This window comes from Folsomia candida, unplaced genomic scaffold (genome assembly GCF_002217175.1).
Source record: "Folsomia candida strain VU population unplaced genomic scaffold, ASM221717v1 Fcan01_Sc007, whole genome shotgun sequence".
Lineage (NCBI taxonomy): Eukaryota > Metazoa > Arthropoda > Collembola > Entomobryomorpha > Isotomidae > Folsomia > Folsomia candida.
Genome location: NW_019091199.1, coordinates 5,100,812 through 5,126,385, shown reverse-complemented (window position 1 = coordinate 5,126,385; position 25,574 = coordinate 5,100,812). Strand labels below are relative to the sequence as shown.

General features: G+C 38.5%; 1 protein-coding gene across 2 annotated transcripts in view; it reads right to left on the bottom strand.

Annotated features, from left to right (window-relative positions):
• Positions 1 to 23,782, bottom strand: part of LOC110852669 — a 74,094-nt gene extending 50,312 nt beyond the window's left edge. For both annotated transcript variants that reach the window (XM_035853574.1, XM_035853575.1), the window contains exons 1-3: positions 23,134 to 23,782; positions 11,722 to 11,904; positions 11,483 to 11,528 (exon numbers count right to left, since the gene is read on the bottom strand). In XM_035853574.1, the coding sequence (XP_035709467.1) occupies positions 11,483 to 11,528; positions 11,722 to 11,835 (160 nt within the window). In that variant the 5' untranslated portion in view covers positions 11,836 to 11,904; positions 23,134 to 23,782. The remainder of the gene's footprint in view (positions 1 to 11,482; positions 11,529 to 11,721; positions 11,905 to 23,133) is intronic.
• Between the last annotated feature and the right edge of the window lie 1,792 nt (positions 23,783 to 25,574).

Genomic DNA, 25,574 nt, shown 5'->3' with positions numbered 1-25,574 from the left:
GAAGTCAAGCCAAGACTTTCTCCAAGTCTACGGAGATTGCATGGAGGCCGTTTTTCTTCGCACGCCTATCTCGGAAGAGACGGTGGAACGCTTCTTCCCCAAAGACCATCTCATCCTTCAGCACAATAATGCAGTCACCGCAGCCGAGCACGACATTACTTCAACGTCTAACAGGATAAATCAGTACGGGATCTCGGAAGGGTATAATTCCTCCCTGTTTGACCGAGAGATTGGGAGAGATCCTCCAACGAAAGGTTGACCGTATATGTGCATATACTGTTTATAAATGTGTATATAAATATGTATCCCGGTTCCACATGTAAGAATGGAGGTCTCCCAGCGTATGCTCAAAGATTTTGACGAAAACAGTGTCAATCCATCGCAAATTGGAGTAATATGAAATTTGCAAAATATAAGATCTTCCAATGGGCAGATTTGGCACAGATATTTGCATCCGAAGAGGAGAAAACACGCAGTAAATTAGAAAGTGCAAAATTTATTAACTTAGAGGCGCAATTTCTGCTCTTTGGATGCAAATATCTCCGCTAAACGTGACCATTGGGAGATCATGCTTTTGCAAATTTCACACTAATTAAGTTTGTGACTGATTGACACTAGTTTGACCAAAATCGGAGAGCACACGCTGTGAGACCTCCATCCCAAGCACTTTATTAAACCCGCTTCCCTTTGTCTCTTAAAGTGCCAAAACGGTTGCCCAAAGTGCGGAGAAAGTCAGTCTTGAACGAGCAAGGCTTTAACCTCTGCGTCCTCGTGGACTTATCTGAGAAAGTGATCAGAGTTAAAGATGGGGAACTGGACACGGAAATTTATCTCCAGATTTTCGAGCAAATCCGCAACTTCTTGCAAGCATTCGGCTCCATGTTTAACTTTATCCTGTCCGAGCTGACGGAACGGCTGGAAAATTTGGAGAACCGGCTCTACACCCAGTTATCAGATTACTACGAATCCCTCGAAAAAATGGTGGAGCACGAAATCAACTCTGGAATCATTGAGAGTGACCCCGTCATCTGTGGGACACGAGCGTTTCAAAAGGTGCACATCGCCTTCCTCTTTTTCACCCTGTTTATGGACAGCCTCACTCGACTGGAGCAGTACGAGGGGACGTCGTTCGCGTGCAAATCTGCGTATTACAAGTCGTACGCCAAGTACCACTCGTGGTTCATTCAGAAGGCGTCCATGTTCTCGATTTATTCCATCCCCTCCAAGATCGTCATGTACAACAAGGTTCTGCCGGGAAAAGATGTCGCAGAGGTGGACGAACTGCTCAAGGAGTTTGTCGAATGTGGGGTTAGAATTTATGAGCACTGTGAAAATGTGTTTAAGCAAAAACAAGTAAATGACCTTTAAGACGACGTATGTAGCGTCAGTTTAGTTGTTTTTTTGGTGTGTATTATTTGAAAGTGAAGTATTGTAATATTTTTTTGATCATTAAAAGTTCGATTTCACATCTTATTCATATCAATCTTATTTGAGTATGTATGTGCAATTAACAGTTCGTAATGATGATCATGAAATACGCATAAAACGTTTTCTGCTGAATCAGTGACCGCCGAAGCCGTGGGGACATCTGGGGACATTAACATTGCAGGATAGGAGAGGGAGCGGTTCATATAACATGGGGAGATGATGGGGACACCGAATAACCGTGGGGACATTGTCTCCCTGTCCCCCCGCTTCCACGGCCACTGCTGCGTTATATTTTAATGGATATTATTTGAAAATGAAATACTTTTTAAATCATTAAACGTTCGATTTCATATCTCGTACATATAAATCTTTGTTCAATTCATCTGTGTGCAACTGCAATTGACAGTTCATGTGCTGATGATAATGACGCATACATAAAACTCTAATCAGGGATGAAAAATTGGACTTTTTTCCTTTAATGAAGGCGTCAGTGCCATTATTATCATTAAACCATTTTGACATAATATGTACGTATGCAGGCACACGCCCTTGGCTCGTTGTTACGATACGTGAGCATATGCACCCGTCAAATCCAACCCGAGAAAGTAATCCGGTTTTATTATACAATTTACTCACACTGACAAACAAATATGATGAGATGAACCCCTCTTCCATCCAATATGATGCTTTCCATGTGTATGCGAACACAATTTATTGCTGCTCATTTGCGTCGTGGTCCCCTCTCCACTTGCGGTTCAGTTGGGTTGAAAATTGAAAACTGAGACCCACGCGTAATAAGAGGAACATTGTGGAATTGATTGGTTTCATTGTTAAAACCGAACCACAGAAAAGCCCGACCGACCAACCAAACCGCTAGTATTATTGCATAATTTACTTATTTACAGATACACTACGCACGTCGACGCAGTTTCCATTCAAATGAGAATTTCGGGTAATTCGGGTCTCCCTGTTATTAGCAGAGGGCGGATATGTATTTATGAAAAATTGTTGTAGTCGGATTTCTTTGAGCAAAAAAATCTTTTTATATCGTTAAAATATTTACCAAATATCTGTATTTTTTAGAAAAAATATATAAAATATAGGAGAATTTCGAGTAATTCGGGTCTTTCTTTGTCTGATATTACCAGAGGGCGGATATGTATTTATCAACAATTTTTGTGGTCTAATTTCTTTGCGCAAAAATATTCGTCTCGTATCGTTGAAATATTTACAAAATATTATGTATTTTCGAAAAATATCTGAGAGAGTTACGTAATTTTCAAATAATACCGGAAATATTTATAAATATGTCTGAAAACCTAGAAATATCTGACAACATGTGAAAATATTTAGACATTTTTGTGCTCTATTCGAGTTGAGGAACACACCCACAAAATTTAACTGTCGATGCTTATCATATGAAAAGGCTAAAATAAATACATATTCGCCCTCTGCTTATTACGAAGGGAGAGGCTGATACGCCACACAAAATATGTATCCCAATCAAATTAGGAAGATTTCATTCCCGGAATAAAGTGAAGGTAATATTTTAGACGGGAAATAATGAATATTTTGATACCGTATTGGAAGAAGCAATTTCCATATTTGTCGTTTCATGACAAGTGTCACGTGAACATGAACATTACAGCAATTTCCCTGTCGCACGTCTTGCTTTATTCCATTTTACATATTCCAACAACAACAACTCGGCTAAACGGCGAAGTGAAAAGGGGATATGCATTTATCGTATCAAACTTTACACGCTGCATGAGACAAACTTTCACCGCAACGCAACCTCGGCAAACAAAAAGAAGGGAGAGGGACGGGTAATGGAATGTTGATGCAATGCGGAATATAAATTTCTCATGGGACAATTCATAAAATTTGAAAGAGTTCATTTCCTCCGCTTGGTGAGGATGAGGAGAATATCGAATATCTGGATAAGCTCTAGTATGTAAAAAAAATGGCGAGACATTTCACCAAGAATTTGTCCAAAGAACTGCTCGGATTATCAGAATTCGTTACACTTATTTGATCAACGATTCCATAATATTTTTACATAAATAGAATAGTCTAAAGGAAATTAACAGGAAATACAAATCGCGCCTGGTTTTAAGCTCAACATGCACAGATCAAAATTCTTCTCACGCTTTCACTTAATGTTTGCGGGAAATAATAGGATTTCACGTGCCTCTCATCCGATAGAATATGTACGTATCTGTTACCACAAATAATACCAAGTTCTCGGATAAAGACATGAGGGAGATGTTGCACTATACGTCGCAGTGATACCATAATAATAATGGAAAGCTGATTTACATTCTTCATCCGACTCAAGCTGAACCCATAATAATCTCGTCACGACAAACGACCAACAAGCTCAAGCATACATAAACTACATGTATTTGTACGTATGCAGATCAAACATAGCGTTGTTGACGGTTTTCGAACACACCAAAAAAAACGAGTTCGATATGCAGACGACCAGACCAGACCACCAACCGGTGTCACACATATGAGTTACGATCACAGGAGAAAAAAATAACATGTTATCCAACTAAACACTTATCTACCATGAACCAATATGAAAAAAGTGCGTGTATACCCGACGAGCCAGCGACGACGACAGTTCTGTTGACAACTTAATCATCTCAGCTATGCATGAACGCATATTATTCGGCTCGAGAACTTTTCCATTTACGCAATTTCACTTCCTTTTTTTCTACCAATTTTGTGCATAAGAGATGCGTTAGCATATTTTTTGTATGTAACAATCCATAGTATTTGGATGAGAAGTGAAATGTGTACAAAATTGGAAAATCTGCTGAAACTTCTCAATTTTCTATAACGCCAGAATAGAATAGGAATTGAAAAAACTCGTGAAGTTTTTTGATTGAGCATGGCTTAAGTGGATGCAAATGTGTAAGTATTAAAAATGTTTTTCAGGGAATTTAAAACTTTCTGCGGTGTCAGGTTTTCTTTAAAAGGATTATTAATATATTTACATAGCTTTCTAAACGAATTTTTAACTCCGTCTCTTGATTGAAAGAAATCTTTAGGTTAAAAACTAATACTACGAAATGACGAATATTGTAAAACGGTAATTTAATTAGGCACATGAATGTATTTACAGACCGAAATTAGTCTAAATACTTAAGAAAATCGCCATAAATATGTATTTATCTGTATTTATTCAATGAAAATATATAGTCGAAAAAGAAACAACAAAGTATCAACATAAAATGAAAGAAAGTGGTAGTTAATATTGTATGCGTGCATAATTAATCTTTCACCAAACTTTTTCTCATCAATTTTCTCCGCATTTCCACATTTGATAAAAAATTTAAAGAAAGGGAACTAATCCGAATTTATATTTACGTGTATTCCAATTATTCAACTAATCCTAAGCTGACCAAAGAAATATTTCGTCTCATCTCAAACTCGTACGTTTTTGGTGAACAACTAACCTTGTAAAGGAAAGTTCTCCCTCTCGGAGTTTTTCGCACAACCAAACTTTCATTCGCCTTTCCCCACCCGCGTTTTCTCTTTGTTCACTAGGTGAATAAATCCAGGATTTTCATACTAGAGGGGAGAATCGTTCCGAATTTCGGGGTTTTGCTCACTCCACTAAAAGGGTTGATTTTCCTCCCTTTCTCCAGCACCCTTTCTCTTCCCATAATTATCGTACCACTATCACTTAAAGTACTTGATGCCATTCAGAGCTCTGGAAGAGAGAAAGGATGGACATTTCATACAATAATCTATCCTTCAAACGCAGAATACTCGAGATTTATTTTGTTCAGCCCATTCTTTTTGTCTCCTGTGTTTGAGCGCTCTTTCTACCGTAAAATCGCCCACCAGTCGAAATCCTTTATCGTTTGCATTCAAATGGCACGCACATTTTATTAAATCTCACCCCAAGAAGGAAACCCATTGTAAAAAAGAGAGAAAACTAATTGAAATCTGATCCGGTATGAGTATACGTATATGACATGGAATTGGGTAACCTTTCAACTGAAAATAATGGGATATAATAAAAAAAAATCTTATTTAAAACGGATTATTGTTGGGGGTTTATGGCGAATGGTTCTCGAGAGGGTTACAGCTTTAACATTCAAGTCTACTTACGTACACAAAGTGTACGTATTAATCAGGGGTGGGCAAAATACGTTGTATTTTGAGCTCCGTTCTTCCTAGGGTTTGGACTTCTATGGTCGTTACACCCGCAAAAAGAGGAGAATATTCGTGGAGAAGATAACAGTCTTGCAAAAATATAGGCTTTATGAAGAAATTAGTTTTTCATGTCAAAAAACTTTTGCATTTTTTTTAATCGTGAAAAAATGCAATTTGACGGCGATAAATAAATAGCTACTTTCTTCGCAAAACCTGTATTTTCGTACGACTTTTGTATTCTCCATGCAGATTCTCCTCTTTTTGTGGGCGTAACACCCCTAGAAATCCAAACCCTGCACGAAATACGGTATTTTGACAAAGTATTTTGCCCACCTCTGATATTAGTGCACATCTAAAATGTATATTGCTCAAGCAGAATTATGCACATAAATCCCAGAGCGATACCAGTAGAACTCCTGCATGTGATGCCTGGAGACTGATAAAATTAACCCATTTCTCCCATAACTTTCGTATATTTGCCCAAAATATAATCTGAACCAGAACCAGATTTGCACATCAGTAAGCAGCTTCTCCTTGTCGACATTCATCAAGATAACTGTCCTACTCCTACGGATTGCTAATATACGTCGCATTGTAGAACTGGAATGGATGGCACGCACGTTTCGGAAATGTTTATTTGGACCCTCGTCGAAAAGTTGGGTGGAGGTCGGGAATGTCTGAAGTAGCCTCGGCCTCCTCGTATATAATTCGTAAATCCAGGAAAAAGACAAGTCAACTTCAAACGTGACGAGGGTTGCGACACGACCTGAATTCTAATTAGTCGCGTTCCTCCCTGAAATCATGGAACGTCTACGAAAGTTAGTACTACAGTAAGTAAGTCTAGCTAAGTATTTGGGAAAAGTCCCGTTCAGAGGACACATCACTTCACACTAAGTAATGCCTCCTTGCTAAATGACAGTTTTGGGGTGATGCCCAATTAATTGACATTAAAATGCGAGGGTCGTACGGAACTTGGACTAATTGCGAAAAATGGACGCTAAGGAATTTCAAAGAGAAAGTCGAAGTTGCTCATCGAAGCGGGGACAAATTTATTTATTTAGCTTTCCCCTTTGTAGAGTATAATACAGAATAAGCAACCACACTTTATGAAAGTGAATATAAGAGGATGATGAGTCACGAATCAAGTGTTACCCTTTCTGATTGGGGATTGTAACATATTCAAATTGAAAAGGGATGATTCCGCTTTGAATTGTACAACTACGCATTCTTTATCCGATACGTAAATGTGGATTCAATTCCATATTTATTTTCACAAGAAGAAGAAGGGAGTGAGCTGAGCTGAGTGACACATGACAATGTCACTGCTTACGTTATTTGCATTCCGAATTATCCACGGCTTGATAAACAGATGAAACCGGGAAAGTGCTATTGTTAGGTTATTCCTTTGAGAAAAGAGGTAAAAAGTAGATGTAACGAATTGGGGGAACATCAATCAGATTTGGGAGACCACGGAATTATTTTAGTGAATTGCTGATTCATTTTACTGCATTCAGCTTATTGTAAAGTATGAAATAGTGATGGTAAAAGAAAAAGAAGTGGTTGTGGTAGCTTGGAATTAGGTTTTCCAGCGTTTCCTCTCCGATTTTGACCAAATTAGTGTCAATTCATCCCAAGTTTAATTAGTATGAAATTTGCAAAAGACGCGATCTCCCAATGCTTAGATTTGGCACAGACATTTTTGCATCCGAAGAGGAGAAAACGCGTCCTATTGTAAGTAAATAGAGAATAATACTATTACATATTTTAGTAAATTTGGTGTTGACTGTGCCTTTAACACGGAAAATTTCAATAATACACATGTATATATAAGGCAGTTATTCTTTCTCAATTACGAAATGATGGATGAACGACTTGGAGGTGTTCCAACACCGCCGCAGATGGAATTTATGTATTACTCGTGGAACATGAATTTCAGAATTATCAAAGAAAAGCATGTGTCGTTCTCCTTTGCAGGAAACATGTTCATACAGAAAGGAATTTCTCCCAACTTCCTTTGTAGCTACAAAACCGGCAAAGCTGCAAAACTAGCGTTATCGGCATTTGACAAGCAATGCACCTAGCAGACTGCCATGTAATCGTAAGTACATGTGTATTTGTAACCGTATCCATTTTTGGTGTCATTTCAAGCTCTTCCGGTTGTTCCCCGAAATGTGTCATGTCGCATTCTCGCCTCGCCTGCTGCGTGTCATAGCATTTATAAAGGTAATTTCGAAACGACTTTAGCGACAGTAGCAGCGCTAAAGATTGCGAGAATTGGGTAATAAATGTCAGCTACAAAATGTCTAATCCCATTATTTCCCTCTCTCTTTAACACAATTCTCTCAACGAGATCCTTGTATTTCGTGGTTTGGTGTAAAACAGACACGAATCGCTTGTAAATACTTTGATGAAAGGGAAAAAAATCGCTTAATATTCATTCAGCTGAGTTTTGCGTTGAAAAGAGTGAAGCCTTATCTTTTTAATCCATTGCACTTTGGTCTGTTAGTAGCTCTTTGTGTACAGAAAAAAGTTGTGTTCAGTGTTTCGGGTGACAGTAACCACGTGCAAGAAATAACGGGGAGAAAGTGATTTCTTGCGGGTATTTTGACCTGGGAGAAATGCAAGGCGCAAGAAACTACGTCCGCCGCTATATTTCATACGGCACGTGGCTAGATTTCGCACTTTCTCCCAGTTTCTTGCACCTCCCTTTTCCTGCGCTTCTTCTTACTGCAAGAAATGTAGCAAACCCGCAAGAAACGAAACACTGGATGTTACCCTTGGAATGCAATTTATTTAACAGAATGCAACCCAAACCAGGACTGCAATAAGCAAAAAAGAGAAATGAATGACTTTATTGCATTTTTCTTTTATGTTTATGGTGAACTTGGCAGAGAAAGTGGCGTTCATAATGTGGTGATAGCACTGATGTGGTGAATGATTCTATTGTAAAATGATACAGTTTCACGAGGGGCGATGCTTTCAACTGAACTTGCACCATCCGGCATGAAAGAAAGTATTCTTATCGATTTCCGGCATCGTCGACCAGAAGAAATCCTCCACTTTTAAAGAAGAAATAAGAAAAAAACTCCAGTGGTGCCGGGACGAGATGCGTGATCTCTTACTTCTGGTCAATAGCTTTTTATACGCAATAAGTTTCCGTAAAAATTGCGAGCATCAAGTTCAAGATAAGTTTAAAATTCGTAATAATAAAGGAACTTTTTTCAAGATTTATACAAAAAGTTGGCACTATTCAAATTCAACCCGTGTGGGAAAGTAAATTTCCAATCGAATCAAATGACCATAAATAAATCTGCTTGATTTGCAACCTCTCTGAATTATGGGAGCATACGAAATCAAGTGCCAAAGTTGAAAGTGAAAGTGCAATTGAGTGAATTTCTGAATTCGAAAGTTTCCATCAAGATGTCCAACGGCTAGACATGCATAGTTTACAGGCTGGATATCTTTAGCGTCCACCCGGGGTCATGACCAGTCGCTGCATAAGTACTAACAAAATTCAACTTTGATTTTCTCCACCATGCGACGATTTCCTTCCATTCGCGGATGCAGATGCAAAACAGCTGTGTCCAATGCGATTTTCTGAACGGAAGTTCTCAAGTCCAGGCTGTGAAAATACATGGATGTGAAAGTTGCTAAATCCACCCTGATCAAGTCACCGCCATTCTATCCCACATTATCCTCTCCCGTTTCTATTCGCTCGTTCATTCTCACCAAGAGAGCCAACAGTGAAATTTTGGATAACTTTTCCTCTCCAACTATTCTCCGCTTCACACTGGATTTGCCGAGATCAGTGGTGGTTTGAAGTTGCAACACTGTTCAAACAACCAAAAAAAGTCGTACATATTCCTACTTATGTATACACCGTTAGAAATCTGGTATAGTTACGCAGGTATTGATTTGTCAGTATTCAAGTTGCTACCGCTTGGTATTAAAGTTATACAGGTCCGTAGAAATTTGCTACCGATATGGCAAAATTATAATACTATTACTACAGGGTATTACGTATCAATCAATGCCACTTTGACAGAGTCATGTATTCATACCGCTTGGTATTATTTTAATACCGGATTTCTAAGAGTGTATGTAGTATGATAGAGAAATAAGAGGGTCGGAGGGGTCCGAGATGTGAATAAGTATCACGAAACGAAACCAGCCAAGAGAAAAGTGCGGGCTGCTGCGGGACGTTAATATTTTATGAAGTTGTACCATAATCATGATCTACCCTGCAGGAAGGAGAAAGCTGTGCGTATGTACAAAATAAATGGGAATTTACTGATTGGGCAGTAGACACATGCTGGTTGTCCGAATCTGGTGGGAAATACAGCAGATTTGTTATCAAAAACTTTAGTGCCTACTAGTACATACATATCTACTAGTTTATATGTCTGCTAAACGCATGGGGGGTGACCAAAGAGTAGAATTAAGAAATACTTGGAGTATTTACTATGCAATTATATTTTCTTTAGTTGGTTATACTTGCAAAGAAAAATTTCATGTACACTAATGGACGTGAAATTAGTGGGTGTAATTAGTCAAAGTTGTTGTAAAAGTAATTCCTCCCATTAAAGCAATGACTAAATGCTTAGAATTTCCAATTATTCTGCGTAAAAAACACGCGTAATGCAAAAATCATGCAATATCAGAAAGTTCATTTCCGGATTGGACAAATTAACCAAAAGTTTCATTTTTTTGTACTGTGTGTGACACGCCAATGTAAGTAACAGCAGCATTCAAAGTAACGTTTACATTATGTAAATCAACGTGTTGCTACATTGTACTGTACATCAGATAAAATAATTGCTTTTGAATTGCTTTTGATCACGACACCTGCTTATTTACGCGTCCCTTAAAGAACCGGAGGTTAATCTTTCCTATTTATTTGCCAAAATCAGCCGATGGACATAAATAATTTATCATTTTAGATAAGCATGCATATCCATTTTAAGACAGTCATTTTGTAAAATTCTGGGGAAAATAAATAGATTTGTGACAAATCATTTGCCCTAAATTTATGATATTTTCACAACAAAACATGATTATCATTTTACTTATGCATATCCAAATTCATATAAATTTGTAAAATTCTCCAGAAAATAAATAGATTTATCCCGAAATTATGATGTTTTCACAACAAAACACGATCAAGTTGTTGACTTTCGTTCTCATTCGCTCAGTTGATTGAACACGTTCGATTCAATCAAATCGGTCGTGCGTTTTCCCTTTTTCTTAAACGAAACAATTTTTATTCAGACCACAAAATCTTTCTTTTCTTCCCCGACCTCGTATCTAATGTGCGTTGCATTGCACTGCGTTATTCAGTCAACCCAAATAAATCTCAGCCCTCGTTTCCTTCTTCTCTGCGTGATTTCCTCATATGTACGTAGAAAGAAAGCACTTTCTCCATCACGTACGTTTCACCTGTCTAACCGTGTACGATGTTGTAAAATAAAATAAAATAAATCCGAATCCGACAATAAATATTGAGTTTACTTTCGCTTTGTTGCATAGTCAACTGCATAGATTGGGCTGTCGTGGTCGTGACCGTGATGTATCTCTGGATTATTGTATTAGCGCTGGCAGAAAACTAGGCGCATTTGTATTTGTCAGTATTCCTTTATCAAATATTTTACTATTTTGCAGGTATTTTATGCCGTGTGGTTAGTATGATGCAAGGGAATTGAATAATATGTATGAAATTGGTAATTCTATGGGAAGAAATGCATTTTGGTCCGTCGGTCAGGATGAAGCATGCTTTTTCTGTACCTTTTTGGCATTTTTTTCATGAAAAGTGGAATTGTATGTTTTTTTCCGTTGGAGGGTTCGTAAACGTAAGAAATGTAGTAATTGAGTTGAATTGAATTACCAGCAGCAGGAGACAGCTTGGTCAGCACACAGAATCGCTGCTTCCACTGCAACAACAAATTGGAAAATCAGATTACAATTACATAGACATCGTGTAATAGGGTGGAGTTATACATGAACCCGATTACGAGGCCGGATTCCAACTAATTTTCATTAAAGGTTTAATTGAACTGATAAATCTACTAATCTATATTATCGTCATAAAATTTAGACTAGTGCTTTTAAAGAAAAAGTTTATACCCGTTTTCCATCCCGAAACTTGGCCGCCCCATCGACGACGATAACTTCGGGCGTTGAAAACTCCTCGTCAGCTCCACATATCGATGTTTTCGACGATGTGGTTGATTCGCTCATGTTGAAAAATTGGCTTATAAGTAGTTGGAATCTTCACTACTTCTTGGACATCTTTCTCAAATTGGTCATCTACAAATATAAGAAATAATAGCGTTCAATTAAACTATATTTAATAATCTTTCTTGATATGCATCTTTCTCTCTCTCTTTATTGAATTAATAATGCTAAGTGGGTTTGCATTTCAGATAAATATTCAAGTCATTCATTTATTAAATGCACCAAATCACAAAATCCAAGAACACAGTACGCATTTATTTAATCAAATGAAATGTCCCATAAGAAGGAAACAAGGTAATGGAGAAATCATGTTAATGAATCATCCGACTCGTTGGGATGTCAAATCTTGAGAATAAATTAAACATCTGGTGCATCTTAATTTGGGGGGATTAGTCATCTCATCAAGAGTATTAAGACTATCTCATCCCCCAGTTTTACACGAGATGCACTCCGCACAACTACAACTACAAATGCACAGTAAATACTACTGTTTCGGAAATGGTTTGGCTGTCATTGGAGGAAATGGACCCACATCCTCCTTCAATCCATCTCCTCGATCTCATCGTCATGGTCCAGTAACTCTAATTTTGAACCTGATCCCATCCACTGCATTTATGTATGGTTGCATCTCTTCGGCCTCTTTTGAGTATTTCTCATGCACCCACATTGACATTGACACAGAAGAAGATGAAAGCGAGTAATTGAGTAACGTAAAGTGGTTTAGATGTTTATGCTATGCTTTGCTATACGTAGTATTTAGAAGAGATGCAATCCAGCCATGCACCCCGAGAAAAGCTTTTGCTTTCCTCATACCCTAATTAATGCGAAGGAAAGTAAGGAAAGGGTCCACGGCACGCCAGAGCTGAGCTGAATATGACAATAATAATATGTACATAATGCATTTTGGAAAGTGGTTTGGTGGGGCAAAGATGGAAAAGGGGATGGAAATTAGGAGGAAGAGTGATGGGTATCGTACGAACGGATATCTCTTTCTGGGATTACATATTACTGTGATTTGTGCACTTTTCCTGTGTCATACGATTGAGTGAGGGTATCAATTAAATGTATTCCAGCATAGCTTTGTGACATATTTCTGTCCTTGATTTACGGAAGATGAATGGTCCACAAAGGAATATCGGTTAGTTGACATGAGGTGGAAATGATCGAAATGGAAAGAATGTAATTCCACAAAAATAGAGACAAACGGACTTAAATTTTTCTAAATTAATTTTTTTGTGCCGTAAAGACAAACTCTGCTAGATAACCTCTCAGACTTTTTGTCTCTATTTTTTTGAACGAACTTTAGAGTATTTACATTTATTTTATATCGTAAATCGTAAATACTGTTCTTTCCTTTGTAACAGACTTCAATACAAAATAAATAGCGATGAAATTTAACCTACCACAAAAATGCAAAACTTATTATATGAACATTCTTCCAATTTAGTTTAGATCATTTTTACAGATTTGCACATTACTCTTGTGTATCAACAAGAGTAATTTATTGACTGTGTAGCAGAAAACAAATTTGATCAGAAATAAGACAAACCTTGGCTTGTCGAAATAAATCCAGTAATTTATTCCTGACTGGGCAAAGGGAGGATCAAGTCGAAGAAGAAAAAAGGTCGGATGTCGGAGTCTGCAACCGACAAAATTGCACGCCAACATCTTTCCAGACATTCCTTAACAAGGGAAATGACTCTCGGTGGACCTGAGGTCCCATTTCCTTTGTTGCCTTTCCCTGTTTTCATTTCGCCGATAGAGCAAAGAAAGTATTTGTAAAAGTAAAAGTTACTCTAAAATTGGATTGTATTTTGCTGAAAAATTCAAAGCTATCGATTCCAGGAAGGAAATTGATGCATGTTTGTAAGAGTAAGAGTAAGAGTCAGGGTGCATTTACTATTGAATAAATATGAATTTAGTAAAGTATTTCCACTCGCCACACAATTCTACGAGTTCGTACGTACATACATAACTGCATTCTTTTGTAGCGGGTACTTTATTGAATAATCCAGCCTGGAATAATCCAAGCTTTTTTTACTCTTAAAAGCTTCATCCCCCACGTGAAAAAAGAATCTGCAGGACAGCTTTGAATTGCCCGAGCCAGTTCGTTTCATTCGACTCTTTCTACATTTTTAGCCCGAGTCAGGGCTTATGGAACCGTCATGTCCGTCCGTCCGTCCGTCCGTCTGTCCGGCACGATAGAGCCAAAACGGCTGAACCGATTGACTTGAAATTTTTACCATATGCATATAGGGCAAAGTTAGGAAACGAGTTCGAAGATGGGCGAAATCGGTCAAGTGGTTGACCAGTGGGGGTCATCTAGGTGGGTGGGGTATTGTGCACCAAAAGTTCAAAATTGTCGTAGAAGGCTGAAATTTGGTACAGAGGTTGCTAATGGCTCCTAATAGATGAAAATGACTAAAGGTGCGTTTATGCTTCACGTAATCGTCATGTCCTTCTCCAAATCCGATTTTTTGATTGGTTAAAATTGTTAATTGTCGTAGTGATCATTTCGTTCAGCCAATCAAAAAATCGGATTTGAAGGAGTACGTGACGATGACGTGAAGCATAAACACCACTTAAAAGTTGGAAAAATTTTCATCTTGAGGGACCCTATGGGGTGACCCATACCGATTTTTCAAAATCGTTATAACAAGCTGAAATTTGGTAGATAGGTTGCTAATGGGTATTAATAGAAGAATATGACATAAAATTGGTAAAATTCTTATCTGGAGCGACCCTATGGGGTAACCCATACCGATTTTTAGAAATTACTTTAAAAACATGAAATCCGGCACGGTGATACCTAATGGCTTCTCACGAAAGGATATGAAGCTAAAACTGAGCAAATTTTAACCAGAGTGACCCTGGAGGAGTCAGGGACTCTGTCCCTGACTCGGGCTATATGGAGTCTGCACTGTAGGTTTTAAACCTAGTGTGGGTCACCCTAAAATCACTCCAGTAACTAATCTGACGTTATTAGCTCGCCCTGCGTAGCATGAGAGCTATTGAATTCCTCTTGTCCGTCTGTCTGTCTGTCTGTTCACGAGTTTTTTGCATCAATTGATGCTAATTATATTAGCCCCGCTCAATTTTTTTGACATTATTGGCACCGTTAGGAACGAACCATCGGGAACGATAAATGGTGCGTTATATAATATAGGCGAACCGATGCAACTCGCATCAATGGGGCATGTTATTCGTTTGTCTTTAGCTTACATTTCTAACCTCGAAATCATGTCAAAATTATGCACCAATTTTCCCCATTTCTGCTGCACCATTAGTGCAAACTTTAACTTATGTATCAATTTTCACCATTTATTTTGCACCATTAGTTAACAATTATTGCATGGTTCTACACAACTTGTGTAGAACCATGCAATAATAGCTCACCCTGCGTAGCACGAGAGCTATTGAGTTCCTCTTGTCCGTCTGTCTGTTAACGACCTTTATGTATCAATTGATGCTAATTAAAATGTGCCAGGTGTATTTTTTGATAAATTAATAGCAGTGTTAGTATCTAATAATCGGTAACACAAAATGGTGCGAAATAATTGGGGGAAGGGACACAAAATGCACCAATAGTGCAGAATATCCGGGAGAAATAATCATATCATTTTGACATAAAGTTTTCAAACTTATGGATGCCGGTTGGTCGCTAATGCGGCGCAGGTGGTGCATACTAATTTCGCTTTTTCATTTTTTTCCGTTTATATTGCACCCTTGGTGGAAGAATATATAAACATTATGATCTCTTTTGTCGGCGTATTCCGCACCTTTGGTGCAAAGTTATGTCTAAATCATTATGAACCTTATTTTGTCGCCTTATGATACACTATTGATGCAAAAAATTTCAAAATTCTACACCTACATATTCCGATTATAATGCACCATTAGAATCAAATTGTAGAGTTTTATACTTATTTTGTGCACTTATTCGGCACCATTGGTGCAAAATGATATACATCCTAATTTATATTGCAGGGTGAGCTACTTCTAACGTTACTACGGTTTATTATTATTGTAATTATTAAGGACACTTTATCCTTGGTTGGTATATCATTAATACGACTATGACTCCGAATATTAGATTTAGCACCAACTACTTCACCCCGACCTGTATGACCCTCACAAGTCAACCACTGGACCGATCATGCCAATTTTCTAACTTTATTCCCAGTTTGCCTAATATCAAGTTTCCCGTGAATTTGATAGGTTTTATTTGAGTTATCGCAATGCTGACAGACAGACCGGAATGACGATTCCGTAAGCCCTGACTCTATGGCTAGAAATACATACAAACGTGCATCTCTGCATCCCAATATTAAGCTAAGGAAAGTCAGAGCCCCCCACCACACTTAACTAACGATTATTGAAATTGGACTAAATCTATTTCTAATCCTGTAATTTTGGCTTGAAAATGAGGGGAGCAGTTCAATCGTTCGTTTATACAAGGCAAAGTGATAATAAAAAGAGTGAATAATTAGGCCATTGTGCGTTTCCATTTGAACTATGTCCATACATACGCATACATTGGCTCTCCTCTCTGGCTACACAACTTTATTGCTAGGGTGCACAAATTGCACCTTTAAACTAACTAACGATGCCAATAATTACAAAATGTATGCACATCGTTTTTTAATCATTTTGAAAAGATTGGTTTTCGTTTTTACAATTTTAGCAACCATTCTAGTCGAGTACCAACTTTTCTTACAGGCTGTAAAATCCATACTCGTGATTAAAATGTAAATATTTGAACTGTTTATGACTTATAAATAGTTTATGATTTTTCTTTAATAAAAAATAATAACATTGGAGAATGGATAAAAAATTTTTCAGTTTTTCTACACGGTCCATTTCATCTTCATGGTGAGACTGGTAGCGTTTATGCTTAGGGTTTTTGGTGGGACGGAGATAGATAAGAATGAGAACAATCCTGATTTATGGGCTGGAGAGGAGCTTCATCAGATGGAGAAATGCATTGCTACATGTTTTCTCGTGGCCTGGCGTGCTGTTGGATATTAAATAAATGTAATGCGAAATATGATATGATGAAAATGATTTATATCTCCTCCTTGCGAACAAGAATTCATGCCTTGAGTTTGAGTTGCATACCATACAGCCTCGTAAATTCTGTTATTGAATTCCATCTTTAGAGAATATTTTCATTGTGATCATAAATACTTACATGTACAGAGGGTGGATATGTATTTCCGAAAAATCGCTGAAATGATGTGCATTAATTATTTACGAAATAAATGTAGATATTTTTGAACATTTTTCAAATAATAACGGAAATTTTTATGATCATATTTTGAAATGTGAGTTAAAGAACACCAACAAACTTTGACCGTCGGTCGTCATCAAATGTAACAGTTGAAAGTAAATACATATCCGCCTTGTGTTGATGAAATATACCTTTATTATTATTTGCCCCTATTTATTTTACTGCTAATTCAGGAATTTGTTACACGCAATATCTGTTTGTTCTAACCAATGATTTTATTTGGCTACCAGTTAGAGGGTGTTCCGGAAGTAATGCAACTTTGGTAAAATGCATATATGCAAGGGTATCAATTTGCCCCAAATTCGAAATTGGGTGAATATTGTAGTCCACACATTTATCTAGTAGAATCCGAAAACCAGAAGTCGATATCTCTATCCGTTCCAAAATGAGGTCAAATACCACCAAGCAACTCGCAACCATCGTCTGCCACTACCTCGAAAAAGTGGTTACGCGCTCCAAGAAATTGAGCTGTATTCACTTTAAAAAATAAGAAATTCCAAAAGTGACGATTTGTTGTGTTATACTAAGGTATGAGCTGCAAAAAACGACTAATCGCAAAAAATATCTGGTCGGTACATTCGTGTGGCAGCCCCGAAAGTAATAAACTTCGTGTAGATAGAAATTTGTTATGTCGGAGCGAAATTCGCTGAAGTACTTGAAGTTCTCACCGAACACCATACATTATTTGAAAGCTTAGAAGTTGGACATCAAATCCTAGAAGGTTCTAGAAGCTTATAAATATAGTCAAGAGTAAAATAAAAGTAGCAAGCAGGAGGGCAGAAAAAATCCTTGACCTGAAGTAATTAAAATTAACCAAAATTGATCGTCCTGTACAAGACGATTTACTGCTCAGATTATCAAAATGCTTTTATTTGCACATAGTACAACTCTCCCACCTTCAAGAAAACCATTTATGCAAAACTGGAAATTAAATATAAGCCAAAGTATCACGCTCCGCCTTAAAACGGATCAAATGCAATTAACATGGGAGAGGTGAACAACGTTCCCAAATTTGCCAAATACAAGACCTATTGAAAAATTTTAGTTCCTATCCTAGAAAAAATATTGTAATCGAAAAACTTCAGTCAAAAATTTGAACTTATTTCAACACATGTGGTCAAAAATCTCAAAAAAGGTGACCAAAAACAGTGGCGAAGCACTAATTGTGAGCGCCCAACAAAAACGTCTCCAAATTTGGCGGAAGGGGTGTACGGACCATTGGAAGCAAAACTTAATTAGCTTTAACCTTTGTCCCTTTCTGACCAACATTTCGCTTTAAAAAATTCATTCGTTGAGTTTATATGTGCATTTGACCAAAGTTGCATTACTTCCGGAACACCCTCTAGATTGATAACACAAAAAATATGACATCTCAATTCTATTCCCAATTAGATAATAATCGCTGTAGTTTGGACCAATATGATAAGCTTAATGGCTTCATGACACGGGTCATACACGTTTCCTTCATAAAACAGACTTCGCTATCAGTCAGCATGCAGTCTTCCCTTAAGGTCCAAAGTGATATCAAATGCATACATACGTTTAAATTTAATACTTCTTCATCAACATTATCTCTCTTTCCTGCAGCCAGTGGATCTGATTCCAAGCGTATGATTATTTCCTCCTCATTATCAGACTGCCTGGCTGGAAGAGGATGCACGAGGCTGAAGTGAAGATCGAGAGATCATCGTAAAGCCTTAAATTTCATTTCACTTTCTTCCCCTCAATTTAACAATTTACACTTGCGCTTTCCTTCCACGAATGCATCTTAAATTAATGCAGCTCAAATATAAACACCCACCGGGTGCATGCAAATCCACTTGAGAATGCATAACGTGCAGCGGGCGGATATGTATTTATTTTCATTTTCATGATGACGACGGACGGTCAAACTTTGTGGGTGTGTTCCTTAACTAGCATAGATCACAAAAATTTCAAAATATTTTGCCATATTTCAAGGTTTTCAGCCATAAATATTTCTGCTATTATTTGAAAAATACGTAAATCTTTTAGATATTTTTTTTCCAAAAATACATATTTTTCTACGATACGAGACGAATTTTGTTCCTCGATGAAATCGGGTCATAAAAAATCCAGTGAGAAATTCAAATTTTGCGAAAATTGTTATGATTTATGTTTTCTTTCTACCATTTTATAAATATTTTGGATTTTGTTTTCCTAAATATTAAATACATATTTCCACGATGATTTTCCTAAATACATAAATATCCACCCTCTGATAATGTGCTTGCGGACGCGTGCATTACATTACATGTAGATGCATCTTTCCAACCATACTGATTCCGCAGGGTCCAGAGGCAACATTTTTTCCACTTATTTGCACTTACTTAAAATGCATGTAAGCATTCATTCATTGTCGCCGCCAGACACCCGCTGCTGCATCCCTGGCATGATGTCAACTCCGAAAAGCGATGCATGTTTGTAACGTCCTGCTCGTACGAGGTGTTGGTTGTGCATGTACAAAAAAGAAGAAATGTTGCCCATTGTCCGTGTGACAGTGCGAACAAAGGTTAGTTTGTTGTAACTCGCATTTTGGTGTATTGCATTAAGTCAACTAAAAATTATGCACGGTGACTGCCCCCGAAGTTCACGTCCAACCGAACGAATAGTCACCCTCCCTCCCGACTTCATCTCTCTTCATTGCTCGTTATCGCCTAAAAGTTTTACGTCACGTAATAAAATGCCCGAACTGGAAGGAAGCTGACGATGACGAGCGAGGGGTACTTTTATTTCGTTTCTGTTCTCATTTGCTACTCCGGATCTAATTATAAGGAGTATATGCGTTGGTTGACTATATCTACGCTGGGAAACCGTAATAATGATGGCCGGGTATCCCTAAAACTAATGATGAAGATAGAGAACCGCAGAAAAAGGGATCTCTGATCACACCCCGGATCAAAAATCACACTTGATCAATGACAGAAACAGACAGATATATAAATTTTGGATTTGGATTCACAAAAGTTTTAGTGGACAACGAAGGGAACTTTTATTTTGTCAATATTTCGAATGTTATTTATCTGTCATTCATTATGAAGACGTGTGAAAAAATGCGAAAATTATCGCAAAGCCTTTGCGGAAAAGATTATGTACATATTAAAGAAGAACGATTTGCAAGTGCACACAATTTCATAAAATTTTGGACTATGTTTTCACAAGTAAAGAAAATAACTTCCCAAAAATCGATTCTCATCCCACAAAATGCAGCCTAATATCATAAACAAAATTGACTTTTACTCATCCGTTTTAACCACAAGAAGAGTGCAGAATCTTCCCTCTTTGCGAACAAGGGAATATGCTCCAGAGACTAGATTAAAGCCCGAATGTCCTCTCTCCAACACAAACAGGAAGTTTAATCCTGCTCCTGCTGAAAATCGGAAAACCTTTGAATTGCCAAACTTCAATTTCCAATCCCATCTCCTCCCAAGTAGTGAATGGATGCCAGCTCAAGTCAATGTCAATGGCGGTCTAAACGAGACTACGCATATGTACGCACCAAAAGCAAACCGAACCACAAGAGGATTTTTAATGAATGGCTTTTATCGGGAAGGAGAAGTGATGTACATAAAAGCTTCCTTTTCTCCCAATTTCGGTTGAACCCCTTCATTTCAAAAGAGCGAAATGAACCTTTCATTTTTTTGTCAGTGTGGTAACAGTAGCGAAACATAAAGAACACTTATTACCGATATTTCCAAGGAAGAATGCACGTGGGGTGCATTGATCAAACACTTCTTTGTAAATAGTACAGTGCAATTCAGTCAAGTTTAGTCGGTTTATGTACGAACTACTTCATCTCCAGTGGCCGCGGAAGCGTGGGGGGCAGAGGGACAAAGTCCCCACGGTTGTTCGATGTCCCGATCATCCATGGATGACTGATTGTATAGATGGCTACTTACATAAGCAAGTTTCTCGTGGGTCGTACGACCGGCAACTTGAAAAGCATGAGGATTGTTTCCCCATAGAGTTTTGTTTCCCCTTCCAGTTAGATATGTATTTCATGCCGATCATCTCCCCATCTTATATAAACCCCTCCCTCCCAGGGTTCGCTACCCCGGGTTTTTGTGGGTTGGGGTTTTTGGGGTTTTTGTGGGTTTTTGGGGTATCAAATCTCCGGAAAAACCCTAATGCTTAATGGGGTTTTTGCGGGTTTTTGTGGGTTTTTGTGGGTTTTTCCGGGGTTTTTGTAAGATTTTGGGACAGATTGAAACAAAATCCCTTAAACTACAACTTAAATCAATGCTAATTAAATTGACGGATTCATCATGAAATTTTGAGAATTTTCATGTGCGACTTGAATTTCCAAGTTTTATTGCATATTTCCAAGTTTGCATGCGAAATATGAATTTTCGATTTAACAGTCCAACTCAATGATAACGCTTAAAATTGCATGTCAAAATCGTATATTAAATTACTTCTTATCTAATATATAATTTAAAGAATTTTGGTTCAACCTGCCCCAAAATCTACAAAAACCCACAAAAACCCACACAAACCCAAAAACCCCGGAAAAACCCGCGGGGTTGGGTTTTTCTAGAAAAACCCCGGGGTTTTCCGAACTCTGCTCCCTCCCCTATCCTACAATGTTAATGTCCCCTCGGATTCCGCGGCCACTGTTCATCTCTCTTTCTTCACTTTGTTTGATGGAACGAATGCTGGTTTGTGTGATTGAAGTGAATGAAAACGAATGAAAGTGCATCGCGTGTGTGCGCCATGAATACTTTCACATCCAATTTTTTAACCCAAAGTTATTCAATAATGTGTATGATGACTCATGCATGTGGTTTTTACAGTTTCGGTTTTCAGTTCGGTTTTAACTCGTCCGTGGACATGGTAAAGTGCTGAAAGTGCATTTCCTCTTTGAATCACTTTTCATCATCAATCACTCCATGAAATGTACCACAATTCAAATAACTACATTTAACGTAGTTATGTATTTGAGTACTCTTGTGGAATCAGATTGAAACGAAATGTTGTGGCCGGGCAACGATAATTGAACGAGTTGTCACACCATACTTTTGAACATCAAGGGAAAATAATAGTTTCCGCAAAGGTTTACGGTAATCTTGAAGTAATCAAAACCAGCGCATATGCAATACTGAATTCATAAATGGTACTCATCCAGCAGTGTTTCGGGTGCAAGAAATCCAAGGCGCTAGAAAATACGTCCCGCCGCTATACTTCATACGGCGCGTGGCTGGATGGCGACGCATATTTCTTACACTTTCTCCCAGTTTCTTGCACCTCGCATTTCTTGCCTTTCTTGATTTGCAGTGCAAGAAATGTTGCAAACTCGTAACAAACGAAACACTGCGTGCCAGGTATGCAAGTATCATCCAGTTCACCTGGTGTTCGGAAAGCATAAGAGAAATGTGTGTATGTAACTGACTGGAATTTGGGGCTTTTCTCCCACACGACTCCCTCGCTTTCTCCAATTCCGATCTAGAAGAGCCGTGTCTTGTGTTTCTTTTCCTCAAATAAATAAGGAAAGCGTTACATTGAGTCTCCCCGCAAGGTAAATTCTCCCCATGGCAGGAACCATCCAATTCATCAGTCTCCTCCGACTCCCCAACTACTTCGGTCGGTGAGACTTTAATCAATAACAATTTATATCGACCACCACTCCATCGGCACACCTACCGATAGATGAGTTGCACCTCGGTACAAGCATTACGCATAAAAGTACGTGTTTCTTAGCCTTGCATGAGTCATCTTCTTCTCAGGAAAACCAAACAGATGTGGAACTTAATAATAAAAGAGTGCACTCCTTTAAGTTATGGGTGCATATGAAAGGAACAGTGGCCGCGGAAGTTGTGGGGACATTAACATTGTAGGATAGGGAAGGGACGGGTTTATATAACATGGGGAGATGCTGGGGACATCGAATAACCGTGGGGATATTGTCCATCTGTCCCCTCAAGCTTCCGCCGCCACTGGAAAAAAGTCTCCCGCACGAGGAGGAGGAAATGCATAAAGGTTATCAAAATATGTACCTCTTCAAGATGCGTTTCTGGCTTTTAGAACGTTCCCCTTCGACTTTCTGGAATAAATTTGAAACCCTCCCGTCGTTCAAGACACAATTATAATTCACATTTATTTGGTTGTATTCCAGAATAGCAAACGTCACACCACACGCCACACGCCGCGTCTTTCTCCTTATGACACTGTTTAACAAGTGTAATTTCTCCTGGGGAATCCGAAATTCGTCTTCTCCTGCAGACTGGCAGGCCGTTTCTGGAGGAACTGGAACAATACAATCTTTCACCCTTTCCCCAGAGTTTCAGGTATTTTTCAACTTCACTTTCTATTCTCGGGGTATATTTCCAAATTAAACTGCTGCGGGTCTAAAAGCCAACCTATTGTTCACGGAGAAGGGGATGAATTATGGGCACTGTAGTCCTTGACTTTTGGTGACTCTTAACTTTGATAATTTCAAGTAAACTTTGCGGTACTTGACTAATTAGGCAGAGAGAGAGAGAGAGAAAGTGAGAGTGCGACACGCACAGTAATCACGGAATCTGAGAGATTTCTGCGGTTAGTCCTTCTTCTCCCGTGACACTGTTACACCTTTAATGACTCGTCGACTTTTAATTATTCGGACAAACTTGAAATTTAAATTTCTTAAAAATATAACTGTTGATACTTTAATTTTGAAAATGTAAATTTTTGCAGATATGATTTAATTCACTTCAAAAAGTCTCATTGCAAATGAGCAAACCCAATTTTACTTATGAACAGCTGGGTCAAAGACAAAACGGGTACCGACCGAACCGATTTTATGTCCTGCTTCGCAATAATCCACAAACGCACGCTCACACTCAACTGAACGCAGGAGACTTTCAGGAACCGTTTTTGACAGGGAGAAGTTGATATTGGAGTTGGAGAAAGGGCTGGCTGTCTGGATGGACACGCTGGTGAAGAGCGTGCTTCCAGGTCGATAGGAAAACTGCTGCTGACTGAAAGAGAGGAAGGAAACGGGGAGGCAGAAGAAGAATCCGAAAACTCGGAGTTTACTCTCAGCACTCCGGCTTGCATATTTCCCTGTATGCAGTTACGCAGTTACGCACTTTTCAAGCACAACAACACTAGCTACCCGGGTAGATGCCACATACCCGGGTAGGTACATACTTTAGGTTTGGGAGAAAATGAAAAAAAACTCTGCGTTCTAATGCAATGAAAATAAGTACATTTCAAAAACCAGAAACAGTCCAATGTTTCCCAAACGATGAAAATATATATGACAATATAATTCCGAAATTGTGAGAAACCAAAAAATATATATGACTCCGTATATAATTCTGAAATTGTGCGAAACCATGAAAAAGTGGTGGACCGGAAAAGTTAAAATGTAATGTAAGTATGTATAACGACTTGGTCCAGTGGTTCTTCTAAACTGCACCCATTTACAAAGTGTTGGTTGTTGTACGTTTCCTTGTTTTTCTTCGTAAAAGATTTAAGCACGAGGAGGAAAGAAAGCAGACGAGTTAGAAGACACGGAAGAGAGAACAACGTAGGAGAAAACAGCCTGGCTCATTCCACTTTTTATTTGACCATGTCTCATTCTTACGCTTTCCGGTGTGGGCTTCATCTCTCTCTGCTCAAGTAGCAGTTGGTAGTTCTTGGTAGTGTAATGCGAATGACATAAATATTGTAAGCACTATATACTGCCTCGAGATAACTGCGTTTCACTGGCACAGCGTCGTCCGATCTCAATCTCAAGTTCATATACGAACATACAGTGTAAACACTCGTCACTCCCCTACACAAGCAAAAGACTATGTATAACCACACTCTAAGAAATTATACCACGGGGTTATCAGTGATAATTTATCACCAACCCGTGAATATTATGTGACTTTACCGGATGGTGATGAAAATAAATATGTGACAGCTCGGTTACAGAGGAATCACCACGTGGGAACACTCACTACTTGCTCGGTGACGGACTGCCACCGAAATGGTAACAACTCATATCACCGGTGCAGTCACGTTTGTCACCGGATTTTTTTAGGGTGTATCACCTATGGGGAAAGTGCAGTTTGTAGAAAACCTGCAGGTTTTGCACCTCTTATCAAAAACCTAGCTAAAATATAAAACAATATCACTTACTCTATTTCTCTCTCCCATTAGAAAAACTTCTCCGAGGCAGAGGAAGAGCTGGTGAACTTTGCTGTCTTCCTGGAAGGGGCATCACGGGTAAGACAACCATCCGTACCTCACAGAATGTTTCACCCGTCGTCGTCATCCTCACAGGAGAAAGTTTTTCTCATCCCATCCCTTGTCTTGTGTTATGTTAATGTTATTTTTCTCCCAGAGACCAGACCACCAGCCAGCAGTTGACTTTTGGCTCTAGAGAAAAGTGTGGATGGAACCTGGTGCGTCCTCGTCAAACAAGGTCTATTTTCTCGTCAACGAGGGCTTAACTGCAATTTTG